The sequence below is a fragment of the Monodelphis domestica genome, chromosome 3 (assembly GCF_027887165.1).
Source record: "Monodelphis domestica isolate mMonDom1 chromosome 3, mMonDom1.pri, whole genome shotgun sequence".
Classification (NCBI taxonomy): Eukaryota; Metazoa; Chordata; class Mammalia; order Didelphimorphia; family Didelphidae; genus Monodelphis; species Monodelphis domestica.
Window position 1 is genome coordinate 83141608 of NC_077229.1, and position 22150 is coordinate 83163757.

The 22150-nt window shown below is 34.8% G+C and overlaps 1 protein-coding gene across 1 annotated transcript; it reads left to right on the forward strand.

Moving 5' to 3' along the window:
- Positions 1 to 16544: 16544 nt before the first annotated feature.
- On the forward strand, positions 16545 to 17532 carry LOC100618943 (olfactory receptor 1361-like). The gene has a single exon (XM_016432704.2). The coding sequence runs from the start codon at positions 16545 to 16547 to the stop codon at positions 17481 to 17483; it is 939 nt and encodes a 312-aa protein (XP_016288190.2). The 3' UTR covers positions 17484 to 17532.
- Positions 17533 to 22150: the final 4618 nt, after the last annotated feature.

Genomic DNA, 22150 nt, shown 5'->3' on the forward strand with positions numbered 1-22150 from the left:
GTAAATTTGACCGCAGAAATATGTTTCACTACAGTGTCTTGGGTTTAAAATCAAATATAAGGTGGTTGCCAGGGAAATATTCCAATTATTCAAATACCCAAGTCAATTGGGTTTTATAGAGATTTTAATTAACAATACAATGAGTAATCAAAGAAAGAGAGAGAGAGTAAGAAAAGAATAAGTATGAAGGGCCTCAAGCCAATATGGCCTAGACCTGAGTCTTAAGAGAGAAATCAGTCAGTTTTTTATAACTCACCATAAGATCTGTCTAAGTAAGGATTTCTAATGACACCAGGCCAGCAGCATCTCAGCTGCTTTCACCAGCTCCCTCCTCCATCTGAATGTTTCAGAATCAGTCTCCTCAGAATGAGTCTCTCCAATCTGAATGTTTCAGAATGACTTCCCAGCTCTTCCCTGAGCTCTTATTTTTAAGGGCAAAATTTCCTTTGTCACCTCCCCTAAGTCCTTACATCTACCAATCACTGTAGATGTTTCTAAGGGACCGCCCATTCTTAAGTTTTCCAGTTCTTTGTTCCTTGTAAATTCACAAGTTGCTTGACCTTCATAGGTACTTAAAAGTATGGGTTTAAGTACTTTTCATTGTTCAGAAAAGAGTTTACAACTTTATCTTCCCCTAGGGCAGACCCAAGTAAGTAAAATAGAATTCTCACATTCCTGCTTTAAGTAGAGTTCACTGCCCAAAGGGGGAATGGTCTTAATCCAATCTTATAAAGTAGGGTCTGGGGAATTTTAAGGTTTACAGACAACACCCTGTTCTCTGCCATGGCCTATCTGGATATCTTTCACCCTTTACACTATAGAACACTCATGATCTCATGCTTTTGTGTCCTGCTGGCAGTTGTACTTTAAGTTTCTGCTCACCCAATTTCAGTGTACATACAATATTGGTAGCTCAGTTACCTTTCTGTACAAATAATAAAATCACTTACTTTTTCTGTGACCTAAATACATTGATAAAACTTTTTTTGTTCTAATGTACCCAGAGACTGATATACTGTGGTACAATCGAATGTAATGGACATCTCCATTAGTGGCAATGCAATGACCCTGAACAACCCGGAGGGATCTATGAGAAAAAACACTATCCATATTCAGAGGAAAAACTGTGGGAGTAAAAACACTGAAGAAAAACAACTGCTTGATGACATGGGTTGAGTGGATATGATTGGGGATGTAGACTCTGAATGAACATCCTATATATAAATTAATTGACCTATTTGATACCATACCAATTAAAATATTACTGGTCCCCCCCCCCAAAAAAAAATTAAAGAGCCAATATTTCACTGACATGGGCTTCAGAACAAAAAAGTTTTTTAAACATTATTTTTTTATTTGGTCAATTTCAAACATTATTTCTTCATTACAAGCATCATTTTCTATTCCTCCCTCCCTTCCCCCTCCCCTTCCCATTCATGACATGCAATTCCACTGGGTTTTACATGTGTCCTTGATCAGAACCCATTTCCATGTGGTTGGTGTTTGCATTAGGATAGGTCAATTGATTTATATAAAATTATCATTTTTACTATGTTGACTCAGTGTACTCATTAGCAATTGCTATTTTTTCCAGTTATTTAGACTTCATTTGTGTAAAAAAGGTCTTTTGATTGTGTTCAAATAGTTGCTGAGTTTTTCTTGTCAGGTAGACCCTCAGGCATTTTCTTTTATTTACAGTTGTTTGAAATTCTATTTACTTCCTTAATTTCTTTCTTATTTAATTTTTGGTTAGATTTTTCTAATTCTGAGGGAGGAAGGTAGAGGTCCCCCACTAGCATACTTTGCAGTCTATTTTGCCTGTAACTCATTTAACTAATGTGGGAATTTGGATATTATGTCATTTGTTGCAAATATATTTAGTATTGATATTTCTCATTGTCTATGGTACTTTTAATCATGATGTGTCTCTGCTTTAAATAAAAAGCATATTCTAGGAGGCAGCTGGCTCAGTGGATTGAGAACCAGGCTTAGAAATGGAAGGTCATATGTTCAAATCTGGCCTCAGACACTTCCTAGCTGTGTGACCCTGGGCAAGTCACTTAAACCCCATATTAAACCCAATACATAGTATTGATTCTAAGATGGAAGGTAAGGGTTTTTTAAAAAGCATATTATAGACCTCTGGTTTTTAATCCACTCTATCCTCTTCCAGTATATATTTTTTTAAACTCTTACATCTTGGAATCAAACTGGTTCCAAGGCAAAAGAGTTGTGAGGGCTAGGCAATGGGGTTTAAGTGACTTGAACAGGGTCACACAGCAAGGAAGGGCTGAGGCCATCCCCTTCTGCTTAATGGGTGAGTTCTTCCTGTTCATTTTCACAGTTATGATCACCAACTTTGCTTCCCTCTATCTTATCTTACCTCTTTATCCTTCTCTCTCTCCTTTTAGACTTTATCTGTTTAAAAATTCTTTTATTCTGACCACTGACTGCCTCAATTCATCTTCCATTTTGTCCATCTCTTTGTCCTCTTCTTTCTTATTTCCCTAGAGAGTAAGGTAGGTTTCTATAGATGGCTGAGTATGGGTGTTATTCCTGCTTTGAACAAATTCCAATCAGGGTAATGTTCAAGAGCTTCTCATTTTGGAAAAGGCTTTCCCAAATCATTGCTTTCATAAAGTTTCCTTCCAGTGTGAATATCATGTGGGATATCACATATCACTGACCTCTGCCAGTAAAAGACTGGTCCTCATTGAACATATTCATAAGTTTTCTTTCCACTAGGAATCCTCTGACATAAAGGATAATATGATGCCTGATTGATTCCACATTGAGGCCATACAGAACCTGTTTCCAAGATGAATTTTCTGATGCCAAAAAAGCTCTGTACACTATTTGAATGCCTTTCCATATTCATTTCAGGAATATGATTTCTATCTCATTTGAATTCTCTGATGGGAAGTAAGGAATTTTCCTCACTCATTATATTGATGAGATTTCCCCCTTTACTATGGATTCTCTGATACCTAATAAGGGAAGTGTTTCTATTCATTTTTATCACATTTCAGACATTCATAAGTTTTCTCTCTTGTGTGGATGTTCTGGTGCATAGTAAGAAGGGAATGGCCTATTGATACCTTCCTACATTCATTCGATTCATAATGTTTTCCCCAAGTGTGCGTCATCTGAGGAAGAGTAAGAAAGGAGTGCTGACTGATAGCCTTTCCATGTTGATTGCATTCATAAGGTTTTTCTTCACTATAAATTCTCTGATGTTTACAAAGATTGGAGTTACTGTTTAATACCTTTTCATACTGATTACATTCACAAGTTTTCTCTCCACTGGGGATTCTCTGATGGACAATAAGGTAAGAGTGGTGTCTAAAAAGTTTTACCATATTTATTATACTCATGAGGTTTAGCTTCAATGTGGATTCTCTTGTCTTTTGCAACATTGAACCTTCTAAAAGTTTTCCTATGGTGAATGCATTCATATTGGTTTTCTCCAATTTGAATTCTCTCATGCTGACCAAGATCAGGTTATTTGTATTAGCTGTATCAGGAATAGTCATTCTGTTAGGTCATTTCCACTTTTCTACTCATCTCTTTCACATAAAACCTGATCTCTGCATTGGACAGGAGTCCTCAGACCTTTTTGCTCAAAATGGGAGACCAGATATTCACTAGGAACTGGAAACCCCAGGGAGGGCATGCTCTGAGCATTCTCCAGGACAGCCTCCTTGTACAACTCTTTCTGAATATGGCCCAACAGATCCTACTGCTCTGGATTAAAATTCACAGTCACGTGTTTGAATGTTACCAAGTTCTAGGGTTGGAATCTGCAGTTCCCAGTGACCATTCTCTCTTTTTCAGGTTCTCTCCTTGGGACATACCTTGGTTTTCTGAAGACTGAGCTGGGGAGAGAGGATCCCAAAGAGGGAATGTATTTCCTTCTTTTCCCAGGTAGGATGATAGCTTGAGAATCACACCTCTGGAGCTGGATTCAATATGGCAGAAAATCTCAGCTTCTAATGAAGGAGACAGAAATCTCAGCCCCAAAGGAAGGTAGAGGGATCTCAGCTTCAAGAATCCCTGCTTCCAGCCAGCCCTTCCCTACCAATATTTCTTTTGTCTCTCTGATTTCTAAAATAATTTTTGAGATCCTTCAAGCAGTTCTTTTTAGACCAGAAACCATTCCACGTTTTCCCTTAAGGTTTCCCAAATAGCCATTGTGGTATTGTTTTGCTTTTTAGTCTCCATTTTGATCTTCTCTGTCACTAAAGTAACTTTTAATGGTCAGGTTTTTTCTTTGCCTTTTGCTCATTTTCCCAGCCTATTTTATGAACTTGTATATATGTTAAACTTTGGCTTTATTCCTTGGTTGCAGAGAACATTGTTCTTAGCTTTTATTGGTGTCTACTCTGGTACTTAGGAGTGGCCTAGCTGTCTTGGGATCTTTCAGTGTATTATGGGGTGACCTCACTGCCTTTCAGTATAGCATTATGGCATGGCTGCCTTTCAGGCCTGTGTTGTACACTTCATAAGAGTAGCCTCATTGGCTTGTGGGGAGGCTGACAGCTATTTCACCCATACATCACTTCTTTTAGATTGAGCTGTATTCTGCTTTCCCTTCTGCCAGTATCCCCAAATGCCATCTGAGCAGAGTGGTTCTCCAACCCCAGTGAGACAGGTCTTTCCTGCCATCCTCCTACATTATCTTGAGTAGAATATTGTTTCACCTTGTCTTTTGTTGGTTCCACCACTCCAGAATTTGTTTTGAGAGGTTGCTTAGAGTTGGATTTGGCTTATCTCAGAATGTTCCAGAAGAAATAAAAAAGAAGAATCAGAACACATTCATATGCTAACAAAATGAAGAATACAAAACAAATAAGAAAAATATTTTTGAAAATAAAAAATATTCAAATAGAAGACAAAACAGAGATCTTAAATAACCTAATCTCAAAAAAGAATTATCTATAAAGGAACTATAAATTTCTGGTCTTAATTGATTTATGGGATAATTCTATTAAACATTCAAAGAATGATTAATACAATTAGAACAATACTAAATAAATTATTCTCAAAAACTGAGGGAAAAAACTTACTAGATTTGTTTTATAAGGCAAATATAATTCTAATGTTGTTATTTTGGGATGTTTAAGGGGAAGAAACAAGTGTTACAATACTAGAAGTATACCACACAGGAGAAATATAGATCAATATCATTAATTAGTAGTCATTAAAAATATAAGTAAAATCCTATCAAATAGAATAAAATAATTTATGAAATAAATCATTCATTTTGACTAGGGTGGATTTATACCATAAATGAAAAGAAAACAATCAACAGAATTAATCATGTTAAAAACCAAAACACCCAAATCTTTATGATTATATCAATTTATACAAGAAAAGTCTTGACAAAATGTGACCCTTATTCAGACAAAACTCCTACAAAGCATAGGTACAGAGGTATTTTTTTAATATTATAAAAAGTATCTATATAAAACCAAAGCAAATATGATGTGTGACAGGGATATAATGGAACTTTTTTCAATAAGTATGGAAGTAAAGTAAATATGCCCTTTCTTGACACTTTTATTTAATAAATTTATGGAAATGCTAGCAATAGCAATGACAATAGAAAGAAATTAAAAGCATACATAGTAATAAAAGAGATTAAAAATATTGCTTCTTGCTGATATTTTCTTGGAAAATCCAAAGTAATGGGCAAAGATGTTAATTGAGACAATTAATAGCTTTCACAAATTTGGAATCTGCAAAATAAACCTGCAAATTCAATTGCATTTCTGTTATAATAAAAACAAAACTCCAAAGGCAATAATAAAAAGTGAACTCCCATTCCCATTCTGAATAATGTCAATTGTATAAAGTATCTGGGGATCGATTTAACATTGTAAATAAAACATTTATAGGCATATTCCTTAAAGAAGTAATAAGTACCATAAATAGCTGGAATTATTGTAAGTCTTCATGGCTATACCATGCCAACATGTTGAAAAGTATAATAGTACCAAAGTTAATTTACACTTTTAATTTTTACCCAATAAATTATCAAATGGATACTTTGTAGAAACTGAGAAGAAAAAAATTATATTTATAAGGAAATGTAAAAGATTTAGAATGTCAAAGGAAATGATGAAAAGAGACAGGGAAGAAGGAGAAACAGCACTTCCAAACATTAAACTATAAAGAAAATATCATTTATCAAAACCATCTGATATTGGTTTAAAACCAGAGAAGTACATCAGTATAATAAGTTAAACAGGGGAGAATAAAAAAAATAGAACTCAATAACCCATTATTTGATAAACTAGAAAACATAAATTACTGAGAAAAACCTCCCTATATGATTTAAAAAATAACCAGCTGAGTAAACTAGAAAGTAATCTAGCAGAAAACAGACTTTGCCCAATATTTCATTCCACCATATTATATATTTTCAAAATGAAGATATGGTTTTAATGTTAAAGATCATTTCCCAAAAGTCAAACTAATTGATATGAACAATCAATTCTCAAAAAAATGTAAATTATTAGCAACTACCAAAGTACTACTAATAAGAAAAATTAAATTGAAGCTACCCTGATCTTTCACCTCACACTCTGCAAATTGACAATGACAAAAAATAGAAATAGTCACAGTGGTGCATTGCTAGTGGAGCTTTAAATCAGTACAAAATTTTAAGAAGCAGTTTCAAATTATGGAAATAAAAATGACTAAAATTTTCATACCTTTTAACTCAGATATTTTATTTTTAAACTTATACCTTTAGGAAGCTGAATAGTCTCCACTTATATCAATAAATCTATATCTGTCTATCTGTCTCTCTCCTATCTATCTATCTATCTATCTATCTATCTATCTATCTATCTATCTATTTTTCTTATTGTTTGGTCATTTCAGTTGTGTCTGACTCTCTGTGACCCCATTTGAGTTTTTCTTGGTGAAAATACTGGGGTAGTTTACCTATTCCTTCTACAACTCATTTTACATATTAGGAAACTGAGTCAAACAGGTTTAAGTGATTTGTCCAGATTCTTACAGCTAGAGTCTAAAGCTAGATTTGAACTCACCAAGATGAGTCTTTATGACACCAAGCCAGTTCTATATCTGCTGTATCATCTAGCTGCCATACATATAATATAAATTTGCATATTTATACACCTATAGAGATATGTATATATAATTTGTTTTATTATATATACATATGTGTGTATGTGTGTACATATATATATATATGTACACACACACACTCACAAAGAAGGATAAGACCTGTATCTTGGCACAGATTCCTAAGATAGCCTTGGAGTCTCTCTTCTCCATTATAATCACTAGTATTTATATAGCACTTACTATGTGTCAAGGACTTTATAAATATTTGATTTGATAAATACTTATAAATATTTAAGCCTCATAATAATCCTGGAAGAGAAATACTATTATTATCTTTATTTTATAGTTGAGGATATTGAGGTAGAGACCTTAATTAACTTGCACAAAGTCACACAGCTAATGAGTGTCTGAGGTGGTAGTTGCACTAAATTCTATTCTAACTCTAGATCCAACATTCTATCCATTCCATCACCCAGCTGCTTCCTTCTTGGTGCTTCAGATGGGCAGTTCCATCCAAGTTCTGGGCTCTCTGGTCTGTACTGGTAAGGAAAAGGATTTAGATTGATATTATTTCTCCCCATCTTTCATGTACCATTGGCAATGGTTCAATCATGATGTCAGATAATCATTCAACAAGAATATATGACACATCTGTCATATGCCAGGTGCTTCCTAAGCACTGAGAATCCAGTGAGTATGCCTTCAAGTTGTTCATTTTTTTTAACTTTTTTTATTTAATTAGTCAATTTAGACTATTTCCCCCTGGTTACAAGAATCATGCTTTTCCTTCACCTCCCCCAATCCCCTCCCATAGTCCACACACAATTCCACTGGGTTTTACATGTGTCCTTGATCAAAACCCATTTCCATATTATTGACATTTCCACTAGGGTGATCATTTAGAGTCTACATCCCCAATCATATCCCCATCAACCCATGTGTCAAAGTAGTTGTTTTTCTTCTGTTTTTCCATTCCCACAATTTTTCCTCTGGGTGTGGATAGTGTTCTTGCACATAAATCCCTCTGAATAGTTCTGGATCATTGCATTGCTGTTAAAAGAGAAATTACATTCGATTATGCCACAGTGTATTCATCTCTGTGTATAAGGTTCTCCTGGTTCTGCTCCTTTCACTCTGCATCACTTCCTAGGGGTCGTTCCAGTTCACATGGAATTCCTCCAGTTCATTGTTTCTTTGAGCACAATAGTATTCCATCACCAACAGATACCACAATTTGTTCAGTCATTCCCCAAATGAAGGGCATCCCTCATTTTCCGATTTTTTGCCACCATAAAGAGTGCAGATATGAATATTCTTGTACTAGTCTTTTTTATCTCTTTGGGGTATAAACCCAGCAGTGCCCTTTGGGCATAGTTCCAAATTGCCCTCCAGAATGGTTGGATCAATTCACAACTCCACCAGCAATGAATTAGTGTCCCTACTTTGCCACATCCCCTCCAACATTCATTACTTTCCATAGCTGTCATGTTAGCCAATCTGCTAGGTGTGAGGTGATACCTCAGAGTTGTTTTGATTTGCATCTCTCTGATTATAAGAGATTTAGAACATTTTTTCATGTGAAGGATTTCATATTCTGTGGGAGATACAAGTACACATATAAGTATAAGCAGATTATTAATTAACAAAGAATACTAATTAATGAAATAAGTAATCACACATGCCAACTATTTTATAACCTGAGAATGTATTTGAACTGAGACAGATGAACTGATTGCTTCTTAGGTTTGGCCCTTCATTCTAAAAGCCTAATGTATACACAACTGGGACTTTTCCTTTCAACAGAGTAATAAGGAGTCCTTGTCTCTGGTTAGTTGAATGTATTCCCAAGAAAACAAAATCCTGAAAGGAATTAAAATCCTTTTCCTCAAGAGCATTGAGTATAAAGTCACAGGGGTAAGTTGGGAGAAGGAAAGGAGGGAGGGAAGAGGACAACTAAGCCTATTTATTTCCAGTTTTAAAAGCACTCAGGGAATCTAGTTGTAGAAGCCAAAACTCTAGGAAGTCCTCCTCTCCTTCCACTGTGATATTCTCACAAGCTCTGATAAAACCTGTTCTATCCAGACCCTCTGAACCACTTTCCTGGAAAGAATGTGAGTTATGGACCAGTTCTCAGCTAGGAATTTTCAGGTATAAAGAGCGCACAACTAAAGGCCAAGTTGCCTAGTGTTTGGGCACAGTGTCAAATACCAGCAGCAATTTCTCTGGCAGTTTGGTGAAGCCTTTGAACCCTTCTCTGAATCATGCTTTTAAATTAATTTAATTAAATATAACACTGGGCATTAAAAAGGAAAGTAATTATATTGAATATGTATGTGTAGGTGTGCATGTGTGTGTGTTTAGCACTTTACAGATGCAAGGTTAAGAATCCACAGGAAAAAGAAAGTGTTGTACCTTAAGAAGCTTACTCTCTAAGGGGGTGGAGGGAATACATTAATAGAGCAATATTGGAATATTCACCCAGGAAAGGAGTTTTAAAGGGATGATAAGTTGAACAATAGGTATATAATTAATATGCCTCTTCCAGAAACTACAGTAGTATTGATTTAGTTATAATTTCTGAACAAGAGCTGGAAAGCAAAAAGGTCTGTAGATGTTATAAGTGCTCAGGCAGGAAAGGTGATAAAGATACCTGGAGTGATTTCTTGAATGGGATATAAAGCCTGGTAGGGAGCTGGCTAGAAAAAAATAGGTTAGGTACATTTTCATTCACTCCCTCACCACTCTGGACAATTCGGACCAGGGAGTAGAGCTCCAGAACTTGATGGATACCCAGAGTGTTGTAGGAGGAAGGTCTTTGGACTAGATCAGAAGACCTTATTTAAGGTGATCAGGGAAAGAACAAATGGCAACATATCTGAAGTGCAAGGCTGGTTGGGATATAAAACGTGTGTCTGCGATAAAATTGGAAGGAAACAGGTGAGTGCCAGGTAGTCAAACCAGAAGTTTGACCTTTACTTCAAGGGAAATAGGGAGCTACTTAAGACTTCTGATCACAGGAGTGAGAGAGAGTAAGATCCATCAGCCTGTGAGTTGTTAGACAATAAATATTTGTTAAGCCTTTCTGCTATGTACCTTTATTTGCCCTGTGTGCCCAGTGCCAGGTACTGTGGACAGAAAGAAGGCACTAGAAATACAAGGGCCAAGATGGAGATTCTAGCTGGGATGTGAAGGAAGCCAGGAGGTCAAGAGGGAGAGATTAGGATGAATATCATTCCAGGCATGGGCAACAACAGTCAGTGAAAATTCTCAAAGTTGGGAGTTAGAATGTTTTGTTCTAGGAAGAACAATGAGCCTAGTGCCAATTGATCATTTAGCATATTGTAGTGGCAGAGTATATGTAATATGTAAGAAGACTGTAATGGTTTATGTGGTGACCAGTATGTGAAGGACTTTAAACATCTAACAGATTTTATATTTCATCCCGGGAATGAAAGAGGGCCACTGGAGTTTGAGTATTAGAGCAACATGGTCACGCCTCTACTTTTTTTTTTCTGAATGAATGAATTAAAAAGCATTTATTAAGCATTCATCATAGACAAAGTACTGTGCTAAGATGTGGGGATTAAAATAGAAAACCAGAGTTTTTCAGTATATGGTAGTATATTTTCTTTAATGTCATTTTAAAGGATAAAATTGCATTCATTTCTTTTTTTTATTTAATTTAATTAATTAATTTAGAATATTTTTCTATGGTTACAAGATTGATGTACTTTCCCTGCCCTCCCTCAAGCCCCCTCCCTCCCATAGCTGACACATGATTCCTCTGGGGTTTTCCAGGTATCATTGATAAAGACCTATTTCCATACCATTGATATTTGCAATAGGGTGATCATTTAGTCTATATCCTCAATCATATCCCCACTTACCCTTGTGATCAAGCAGTTGTTTTTCTTCTGTGTTTCTATTCCCACAGTTCTTCCTCTGAATGTGGATAGTGTTCTTTCTCATAAGTCCCTCAGAATTGTCCTGGATCATTTCATTGCTGCTAGTAGAGAAGTCCATTACATTTGATTGTACCACAGTGTATCCCTCTCTGTGTACAATGTTCTCCTGGTTCTGCTCCTTTCACTCTGCATAAATTCCTGGAGATCATTCCAGTTCACATGGAATTCCTCCAGTTCATTATTCCTTTGAGCACAATAGTATTCCATCATTAATAGATATCATAATTTGTTTAGCCATTCCCCAATTGAAGGGCATCCCCTAATTTTCCAATTTTTTGCCACCACAAAGAGCACAGCTATGAATATTTTGGTACAAGTCTTCTCCCTTATGATCTCTTTAGGGTACAAACTCAGTAGTGCTATGGTTGGATCTAAAGGTAGGCAGTCTTTTAGTGTTCTTTGGGCATAGTTCCAAATTACCTTCCAGAATGGTTAGATCAATTCACAACTCTCCCAGCAATGTATTAATGTCCCAATTTTGCCCCATCCCCTCCAACATTTATTACTTTCCTTTGCTGTCATGTTAGCTAATCTGATAGGTGTGAAGTGATACCTCAGAGTTGTTTTGATTTGTATTTTCTCTGATTTCTCTAAATCTCTTATCAGAGATTTAGAACACTTTTTCATGTGTTTATTGATATTTTGATTTCTTTATCTGAAAATTGCCTATTCATGTCCCTTGTCCATTTATCAATTGGGGAATAACTTGATTTTTTGGTATAATTGATTTAGATATTTATAAATCCAAGTAATTAGACCTTTGTCAGATTTTTTTTGTTATGAAGATTTTTCCCAATTTGTTGCTTCTTTTTTAATTTTGGTTGCATTGGTTTTGTTTGTACAAGAACTTTTTAATTTAATGTAATCAAAATTATTTATTTTACATTTTGAAATTTTTTTCTAATTCTTGCTTGGTCTTAAAATCTTTCCTTTCCCAAAGATCTGACAATTATACTATTCTCTATTCACCTAATTTACTTATAGTTTCCTTCTTTATATTCAAGTCATTCAACCATTCTGAGTTTATCTTGGTGTAGGGTATGAGATATTTACCTAAACCAAATCTCTCCAATACTGTTTTCAAATTTTCCCAGTAGTTGTTGTCAAATAGAGGGTTTTTGTCCCCAAAGCTGGAATCTTTGGGATTATCATAGATGGTTTTTCCAAAGTCACTTACCCCAAGTCTATTCCACTGATCCTCCCTTCTTTCTCTTAGCAAGTACCATTTTGTTTTGATGACTGCTGCTTTATAGTATAGTTTCAGATCTGGTACTGCTAAGCCACCTTCCTTCACATTTTTGTCATTATTTCCCTTGATATTCTTAATTTTTTGTTCTTCCAAATGAACTTTGTTATAGTTTGTTTTTTCTAATTCAGTAAAAAAAAAGTTTCTTGGTAGTTTAATGTGTATGGCACTAAATAAATGAATTACTTTGGGTAGGATTGTCATTTTTATAGTTAGCTCATCCTACCCATGAGCAATTAATGTTTTTCCAATTAGATGTAGTTTTAATTGTGTTGAAAGTGTTTTGTAGTTGAATTCAAATAGTTCCTGTGTTTGTCTTGGCAGATAGATTTCTAAGTATTTTATATTGTCTAGAGTGATTTTAAATGGAATTTCTCTTTCTAGTTCTTGCTGCTGTGATGTATTGGAGATAATATAGAAATGCTGATGACTTATGTGGGTTTATTTTGTATCCTGCAACTTTGCTAAAGTTGTTGATTATTTCCACTAGCTTTTTAGTTGATTCTCTAGCATTCTTTACATAGACCATCATATCATATGCAAAGAGTGATAACTTGGTCTCCTCCTTACCTATTTTAATATGTTTAATTTCTTGTTCTCTAATTGCTACTGCTAATATTTCTAGTACAATGTTAAATAATAGAAGTGATAATAGGCATCCTTGTTTCACTCCTGATATTATTGGGAATGCTTCTAATTTATCTCCAATGCAGATGATACTTTCTGGTGGTTTTAGATATATACAGTTTATTATTCTCAGGAAAGACCCTTCTATTCCTATACTTTCTAGGGTTTTCAATAGGAATGAGTGTTGCATTTTTTCAAAGGCTCTTTCTGCATCTCTTGAGATAATCATGTTATTTTTGTTGATTTGCTTTTTGATATGGTCAGTTATGTGGATGGTTTTCCTAATATTGAACCATCCTTGCATTCCTGGTATAAATCCCACCTGATCATAATGAATAACCCTCATGATCACTTGCTGGAGTCTTTTTGCTAGTATTCTATTTAAGATTTTTGCATCTATGTTCATTAAGGAGATTGGTCTATATTTCTTTCTCTGTTTTTGACCTGCCTGGCTTTGGAATCAGTACCACGTTTGTGGCATTAAAGGAATTTGGTAGAAGGTGGAGTTGTGAATTGATCCAGCCATTCTGGAAGGCAATTTGGAACTGTGCCCAAAGAACACTAAAAGACTGTCTACCTTTTTATCCAGCCATAACACTGCTGAATTTGTACTCTAAAGAAATCATAAGGGAAAAAGACTTGTACCAAAATATTCATAGCTATGCTCTTTGTGGTGGCAAAAAATTGGAAAATTAGGGGATGCCCTTCAATTGGGGAATGGCTGAACAAATTGTGGTATCTGTTGGTGATGGAATACTATTGTGCTCAAAGGAATAATGAACTGGAGGAATTCCATGTGAACTGGAATGATCTCCAGGAATTTATGCAAAGCAAAAGGAGCAGAACCAGGAGAACATTGTACACAGAGAGGGATACACTGTGGTACAATCAAATGTAATGGACATCTCTACTAGCAGCAATGAAATGATCCAGGACAATTCTGAGGGACTTATGAGGAAGATGCTATCCACATTCAGAGGAAGAACTGTGGGAATAGAAACACAGAAGAAAAACAACTGCTTCATCACAAGGGTCAGTGGAGATATGATTGAGGATATAGACTAAATGATCACCCTATTGCTAACATTATTGGTATAGAAATGGGTCTTGATCAATAACACATGAAAAACCCAGAGGAATTGTGTTTTGGCTACAGGAGGGTGGCTGGGAGAGGTCAGGGAAAGAACATAAATCTCATAACCATGGAAAATATTCTAAATTATTAAATAAAATTTTCAAAAAAATAAAATAAATTATACCTAAAATTTTTAAAGTGAAAGAAATTAATAGATTATGATTCTAGCTAACAATCACTATCAACCTGTCAATTAAAATTCCACTTAATTCTTTAAACTAAGTGCATTAGGTCATATTATAAAAATGGTTTTTAAATGCTTATACAACCTTGAGAAAGTTACTTTACCTCTTCAGATCTCAGTTACCTTATCTGTGAAAAGAAAAGATTCCTAAAATAACTTTCAGCTTTATATTTTTGTGCCTTTGATCCTGGGTGGTATTAAGATATTTTATTTCTTCCATTATTAGTAGAAATAGCTCTAACAGGCAGCTTGGTATAATGCATAGAATTTCAGATTTGGAGTCAGAATGATGTGGGTTTGAATAACACTTCAGATACTTTAGCTTGATCTGTAATCTTTGCTAATTATTGAACCTCTCAGTGATTTAGCTAATTCACTGTTAAAATAGAGTGATTAGACAAGGTGTGTTTGAAAGTTCTGTGATCACGCTACTGCCTTTAATATAGGGCATATAAGGGCTGCAAATATAGTCTATTTTTTGAAGAGTATGGCACTGAATAAGTAAATTATTTTGAGCAGAATTGTCATTTTAATTATATTGGCTTAGAAACATGTCTGAACTGCTCCCTTAAATGATTTGAATTGATTCCACCACTTTTCTTTCCCCCCATTTTTGCATTTAATTATTTTATTTTATTTTTTTCAATTACATATAAACAAAAATTTTTAACATTCATTTCAAAATAAATTTATCTAAAAAAATTTTAGCTCCAAATCATCTTCCTCTCACTCTCCCCTCCACCCTCTTTAAAAAGGTAAGCAATTTGATTTAAATATGTAGATATGCAAACAATTTCCACTTTGGCCTTATTGAAAAAGAAAAAGAAACCAAAAAAACAAAAATAAAGAAAAATTTTAAAAGAATGCTACATTCATATGTCATTAGTTTATTCTCTGCTGAACAATAGCATTTTTCATCATGTCTGCCAGAATTATTTTGGATTATTGTATTGCTTAGAAAAGCTAATTAAGGCCTCAGCCACTTCCCAGCTGTGTGACCCTGGGCAAGTCATTTGACCCCCATTGCCTAGCCCTTACCATTCTTCTGCCTTGGAGCCAATACACAGTATTGACTCCAAGACGGAAGGTAAGGGTTTATTAAAAAAAAAAAAGAAAAGCTAATTAATTCATAGTTATCCTTGTACTGTATTGCTGTTACTGTATACAGTATTCTCCTGGCTCTCCTCACTTCATTTTATATCAGTTCATGTAAGTCTTTCCAGATTTTTCCAAAAGAAATCCTGCTGTTCATTTCTTTTCCTTTAAAGAAAAAACTCTTACTTTCCATTTTAGAGTCAATACTGTGGTTCCAAGGGTAAAGAGTGGTAAGGGCTTGGCAATGGGGGTTAAATGATTTGCCCAGGGACACAGCTATGAAGAGTCTGAGGTTATATTTGAACCCAGGACCTACTTCTCTAAATCAGATTCTCAATCTACTGAGCCACCTAGTGACCCCTAGTAATGTCCCTCTATGCAGTCTGAGATAACATTGCCTCTTTATTTTTTAGGCCTGGGTGTGAGTGTGTGTGTTGCTGCATGGTAATCTCTTTCAGATTTATCCTGACTTTATCATGAACTTTAATAAATCATTAGATTGATTGGATTTGGTACCCAACGGAAGAAGAAATAGAAAATCCATTTTTAGACTTTAGATGAAGAACTCCGAAGATTCCATTTCCTTTTTATCTCCCTATTAAAGGTTTTTATTTCTTTTATACTCCTGAATGTGTTTTAAGATTTAATAAAGGCTTCTACCAGAGATTAGGGGATTATGTTTAATAAAATAACTGCTTCTTTTTGCCATCTGGCTCCTGAGTTGCCCATGGTACCAGATACAGAATACCAATTTGAACATCTGCCTTTTATTCAGGTCATTGATGTTAAATAGCCCAAATCAAAGTCCAGATCAGTGGAGATTTTATATGGTTTTGACACATTAATTATGACTTTTGTGGTCTATCCATTCAATAAGTTCTGAATCAACCCGAATCTGCCACCATTCATCCATCACTGTTATGGTGAAAGTGAGCAGGTAGTTGTGGAAGAATAAGATCCACTGGACCTTGGTTGTGACTGTTGGCTTCTCTGGACAGATGCAGTGGATGTATTGGAGAATAAAAGAGGGCCAAGAGCAAGGAACCCTTGTAGGCTCTGAACTCTGGCTATTCTGAATGTGGTTGGGAGGTATAAGTATTGGGGGTACCCAATTCATTTTTAACCCTGTGCTCCTAATATATTCTTAAAATATTTTCTTTTCTTTTTTTTACCTTATTCAAGGGGTCCATAGAAATGGGGAATCAAACCAAGTTCTTCAATTTTCTCTTCCTGGGACTATCTGACCAACCAGAGCAGGAACAATTCCTCTTCAGGCTATTTCTGGGCATATACTTCATTGGCACACTAGGAAATTTGCTCACCATTCTGGCAATTGTCTTTGACTCTCATCTCCATACCCCCATGTACTTCTTTCTCTCCAATCTCTCTTTCCTGGATCTCTGTTTCACCTCAACCACAGTTCCCAAGATGTTGGTGAATTATTTGTTAGGTAGTAATGCCATTTCCCAGCCAGAATGCCTGGCTCAAATGTATTTCTTTGTTGCATTTGGAGCCTCAGATAGCATTCTTCTCTCTGCCATGGCCTATGACCGCTATCTGGCTGTCTGCCACCCTTTGCACTATGGCATGATCATGACCTCCCATCTTTGCGCTCTGCTGGTTGCTGTGCCTTGGGTTTCTGGTCATCTCATTTCAATGATACATACAATATTATTAGCCCAGTTATCCTTCTGTACAAATAATAAAATACCTCATTTCTTCTGTGATATGAATACCTTGATAAAACTCTCATGTTCTGACACTTATATCAATGAAATATTGGTTCTTCTTTTGGGGGGAATGGTAGTTTTAATTCCCTTCATATGCATTGTTATCTCTTACACTCCTATTGTCTCTGCCATTTTGAAAGTCTCATCATCTCAAGGGAAATGGAAGGCTTTCTCTACTTGTGGTTCCCATCTGTCTGTAGTCTCTCTCTTTTATGGCACCATTATTAGTGTATATTTTAATCCCGCAAATACTCATACAGTCCAGAAAGACATGGTAGCAACCGTGATGTACACAGTTGTGACCCCTACCCTGAATCCTTTCATCTATAGCCTTAGGAATGATGATTTGAAAAGGGCCTTCTGGAAGCTTCTTGGTTTGACATGTTTCTCCACAAGACGGTGAGATCAAACAGAATTGTGGTTCTTACTATTGTATAAAAGGGTTCTCTGCCTGTAGTGCTGTTATGTTCAACATTTATATCAATGAACTGAATGAAAATAAACATTATGAACATATAAATTGCTAAAGGGACATCATGACAACCCTTACTTGGAAAAGACTATCACATGGAAGGGGGAATATATGTTTTGGTTTGATTTAGAAGGACCTATGAAAATGAATTATATGGATGAAGATTTCATCTGGAAAATATAAAATTTCTTCATAATGAGAATAATACCAAAATTATGTGGAAGTGATAGTAAACAGACTATTTTAACAACTTCAAGCAGTCACTGGATAGTTACTTGCCAAGAAATTATAGATGTTTGTCTTAATATAAGTAGAAGTTGAATCAGATGATTTTTGATGTCCTTTTTGACTTGGATACAGTGTGATTCTATTATTACCTTTTGAAAAATAAAATAAGGTTTTAATTAAAATAACAACATTAATTAGCTACTTACATTATATAATATAAAATATAATGGATATAAAAGGATGATATTAAAAATAAGAAAAAATAAGTATACCATGTTCCTTCTGATATTGTTCCTTCTGATATTTCCTCCTATTATTATAAGTTTTCTACTTGAATGTGATCATGTTTATTCTGTAAACAAAGGAATTTATTACACAGATAAAGAAAACTATGTATTCTCTAATGAATATTCATGCAAATTTTTTAAAATAAAAGATCAGCAAGGAAATTACAGCAAAATATCACAAAATCGTACATTATTACTAGGTAGGTTTCATACCAGTAATGCAGAGCTGCTTCCATATTAGGAAAACTATCAATATAATTAACCATATAAATAACAAAACCAACAGAAATAATATGATTATCTGACTACACGCAGAAAAGAATTTTTACAAAATAGAAACCACATTCCTATTTTTAAAAAAACCATCAGGAAGAATAGAAACAAATGGAACTTTCTTTAAAAGTATAAGTAGAATCAATCTAAAATCATCAACAAGCATTATCTATAATGAAAATAAGCTCTTCCAATAAAATCAGTGGTGAAGTAAGTATGTCTACTGTCACCATGATTATTCCATATTTTTCTAGAAATGCTAACCATAGCATTAAGTTAAGAGAAAAGATTGAAGAAACTTGAATAAACAATGAAGAAACTAAATTGTTAATGGTGGTATGGTGGTATACTTAGAGAATCTTAGAGAAGCAAAAACTAATTGAGGTAATTAACAACTTAAATAAAGTTGTAGGATATAAAATAACTTACAAAAATCATCAGCATTTCTATATATTACCAAAAATGCTCCAGCCACAAGAGATAGAAAGAGAAATTCCATTAAAAATATCTGTAGACAATATAAAATATCTGGGGATCTGCCTGTTGAAATATACCCAGAAACTATATGAACACAACTAGACAACACTTTTCATACCAATAATATCTGATATAAAGAACTGGAAAAACAGTAATTGTTTATGGGTAGGCCAAGCCAATATAATAAAATTATAATTTTATCTACATTTCTTATTCAGTCCCATACCAATAAAAATACCAGAGATTATTTCACTGAGCTAGAAAAAAGAATAAAATCCATCTGGAAGTTAAAAACATCAAATATATCAAGGGAATTAAGAAAAATGTGCAGGAAGGTAGACTAGCTGAATCAAATAACAAACTGTATTTTAAAGTAATTATCATTAAAAATAATCTGGTTCTGTCTAAGAAATAGAGTAGATAATCATTGCAATGGATTAGGTGCACAGTACATAGTAGCAAATGATCCTAGTAACTTAGTGTTTGATAAACACAAAGATCCAACTTTAGGAACAAGAACTCACTACTGACAAAAACTTCTGGGATAACTGGGAAACAGTATGGCAGAAACTAGGTATAGACCAACATCTCACAGCATATACCAATTTAAAGTCAAAATGGATACATGATTTAATCATAAAAAAAGATACTATAAGCAAATTAGCAGAGCATGGAATAGTTTACCTGACAGACCTATTTATAAAGGAAAAATCTATGATCAGAGAAGAGATAAAGACACATGATCCAGTATGTAAAATAGATATTTTCAATTAATTAAAAGGTTTTGCAAAAATAAATGTGACAAAGATTAGAAGAAAAAAAGAAAATTGTGGGGATATTCTTATCAAAATTGTATCTGACAAAGATCTCATTTCTTAAATATATAGAGAACTGATTCAAATTCATAAAAGCACAAATCATTACCCAATACATATATGAACAAAGGATATGAACAGGCAATTTTCAGATAAAGAAATCAAAGCTATCTATAGTTATATGAAAAAAAATTATCCAAATCAGTATTGATTAAAGAATGAAAATTAGGACAACTCTGAGATACCATCTCATTCCTATCAGATAAGCTAATAACAGAAAAAGAAAATGATAAGTATTAAAGGTAGTGTGGGGAAATTAGGATATAATGCATTATTGGTATAGTTGTGAATTGATTCAATCTTTCTGGAAAGGAATTTAGAATTATTTCAAAAAGGCTATAAAGCTGGGCAAACTTTTTGATCCAGCAATACTACTACTGAGTCCATATCCTGCAGGGGGCCAACAGACCCCTACTGGCCGACATGGTCATGGTGGGAAATTGGGAACTGAAAAGCAGCCCCCCAAAAAGGAGGTGTCCCCCACCAACCCCCTTTCTGTGATTTCTCTCCACAACTTCCCCTACTAATGGTCTTCCTAGGATTACTACTCTCTCCCCAATACAACAGAACTAATATGAGAGCAAATACTTATAGGATCAATATATATGTACCCCACTTTAATCCCCCTAGATTGTTACCCAAAAAGATTGCAATTACAGAATTAAAACCCAAAGATTATTGCCCCAAACCCCTCCTTACTCAAGCACAAGATATGCTTCAAGGCCCCACAATAAACACTGTTCAAATGCTTGAGCACCATACTAAATCTTTCTCTACAGTTATCACACTCCAATGAATTTGTTGATGAACAGAAACCAGGCAGCACTGCCAGGCACTTCAAAGTAACAGAAGAAAAACTTGTGTTTTGTGGAAAAAAAAATTGTAAATTGAGGAAAACCCCCAAACTGGTCTGCTTTAAGTCACTTCTTAACCTCACACCCAGATGTGAAGTTGTTTTATTATTCATCTCCCAAGCAATTGTGATTGATAGTGAAAGCTGATCAAAATCACAATGATCCTCTCAGAAGGTCAGGAAATACTAACTCGAACCTACAAATGACTTTATTCACATTATTCAAATCCATAACAGAGTGTTGTAGAAATGTAGTAAATGATCACAGAATTCTTTGTTGTGGTAACATCACAAGAGTGTTGTTTAGATTATTTGATAATATCCAATCAGATTGTAGAATGTCACTTTTGTAGAAAATTGATTGTGTGTCAAAGAAGCATGTACCTGAAAACCTATATAATAAATGAACCACAGCACTATAGCAGACCACTGTGTATGATGCCTGCATACAAGGGCTTGAATACATAGTGTTTCTCACCTTCTTTATCCAACCAGGTCATCACATCTAGACAGAGAGATAACCTTGGATCCTCAGAGAGGCTGCTGGAAGGACCTCAATAATATCCCAAAGAGATTTTTTTAAAAGTAAAATGACCTATTTGAACAAACACATTATCAGCAGCTCTTTTTCTTGTGGCAAAGAATTAGAAATTGGGGAATTTTCATTAACTGGAGAACTACTGAATAAATTGTAGTTTATGATTGCAAAGGAATATTACTGTGCTATAAAAGATGAATAGGATAATTTCAGAAAAACTTGGATATATATGAACTGACGCAAAGTGAAGTAAGTAGAACTAAGATCACATTGTACACAGTAACAACAATAATGTACAATGATTGACTGTGAGGGACTTACCTATTTTCAGAAATACCATGATCCAATAAAATTACAAAGGAGTCATGACAAAAAAATATCCATCTCCAGAAAAAGAACTGATAGACTATGAATGCATAAAAAGCATATCACTTTCACTTTATTTTCTTCCATTTTTGTTTCTCTTTTGTCTTCATATGTGTCTTCATCCATAATATGATAAATGTGGAAATATTTATTATATTATAGTACAGTCAGAATGGAATTTTATGGTGGTTTATTTACAATAGAGTAAAGATATTAAGGAAGAAAGAAAGAGAGGAAAGGGGAAGAAGAGCTGCTCTGGCCTGGTCCAAACCAGGCAGGAGTTCAGAGGCCTCATCCAAGAGGTCTCTCCAGAAAGCCAAGGAAAAGAGGAGTTAGCCTTATCACTCACCACATGATCATCTAAGGGAAGCAGTCTCAGGTCTCAGGCTCGAGCTCCTCCATGGTCAAGTTTCATGGCCAAGACACTCTCATAGGAAGTGACATGAAATATATGGGCAGTTCTTTATGTCATTTCCTGTGTCTTATATGTACCAATGGTCCCTTAAACTTGGCTTTGGATGACTCAGGGGGTCAGTCAGTTGTTTCTGATTTGTCACTTATTAGCACACACAGGTCATATACCTTCCTCCCCCACACTTAATCCTTAAGTGGGGGTATATACATTCCTGGTTGCCAAAACTCTAAAGACTAAGCAGGGTGGAGTAAATCTAAAATTCACAAAATGGCATAATGATACACAT

Coding starts and splice junctions, on each gene's coding strand:
- LOC100618943 (XM_016432704.2), top strand. CDS start 16,545: ATGGGGAATCAAACCAAGTTCTTCAATTTTCTCTTCCTGGGACTATCT.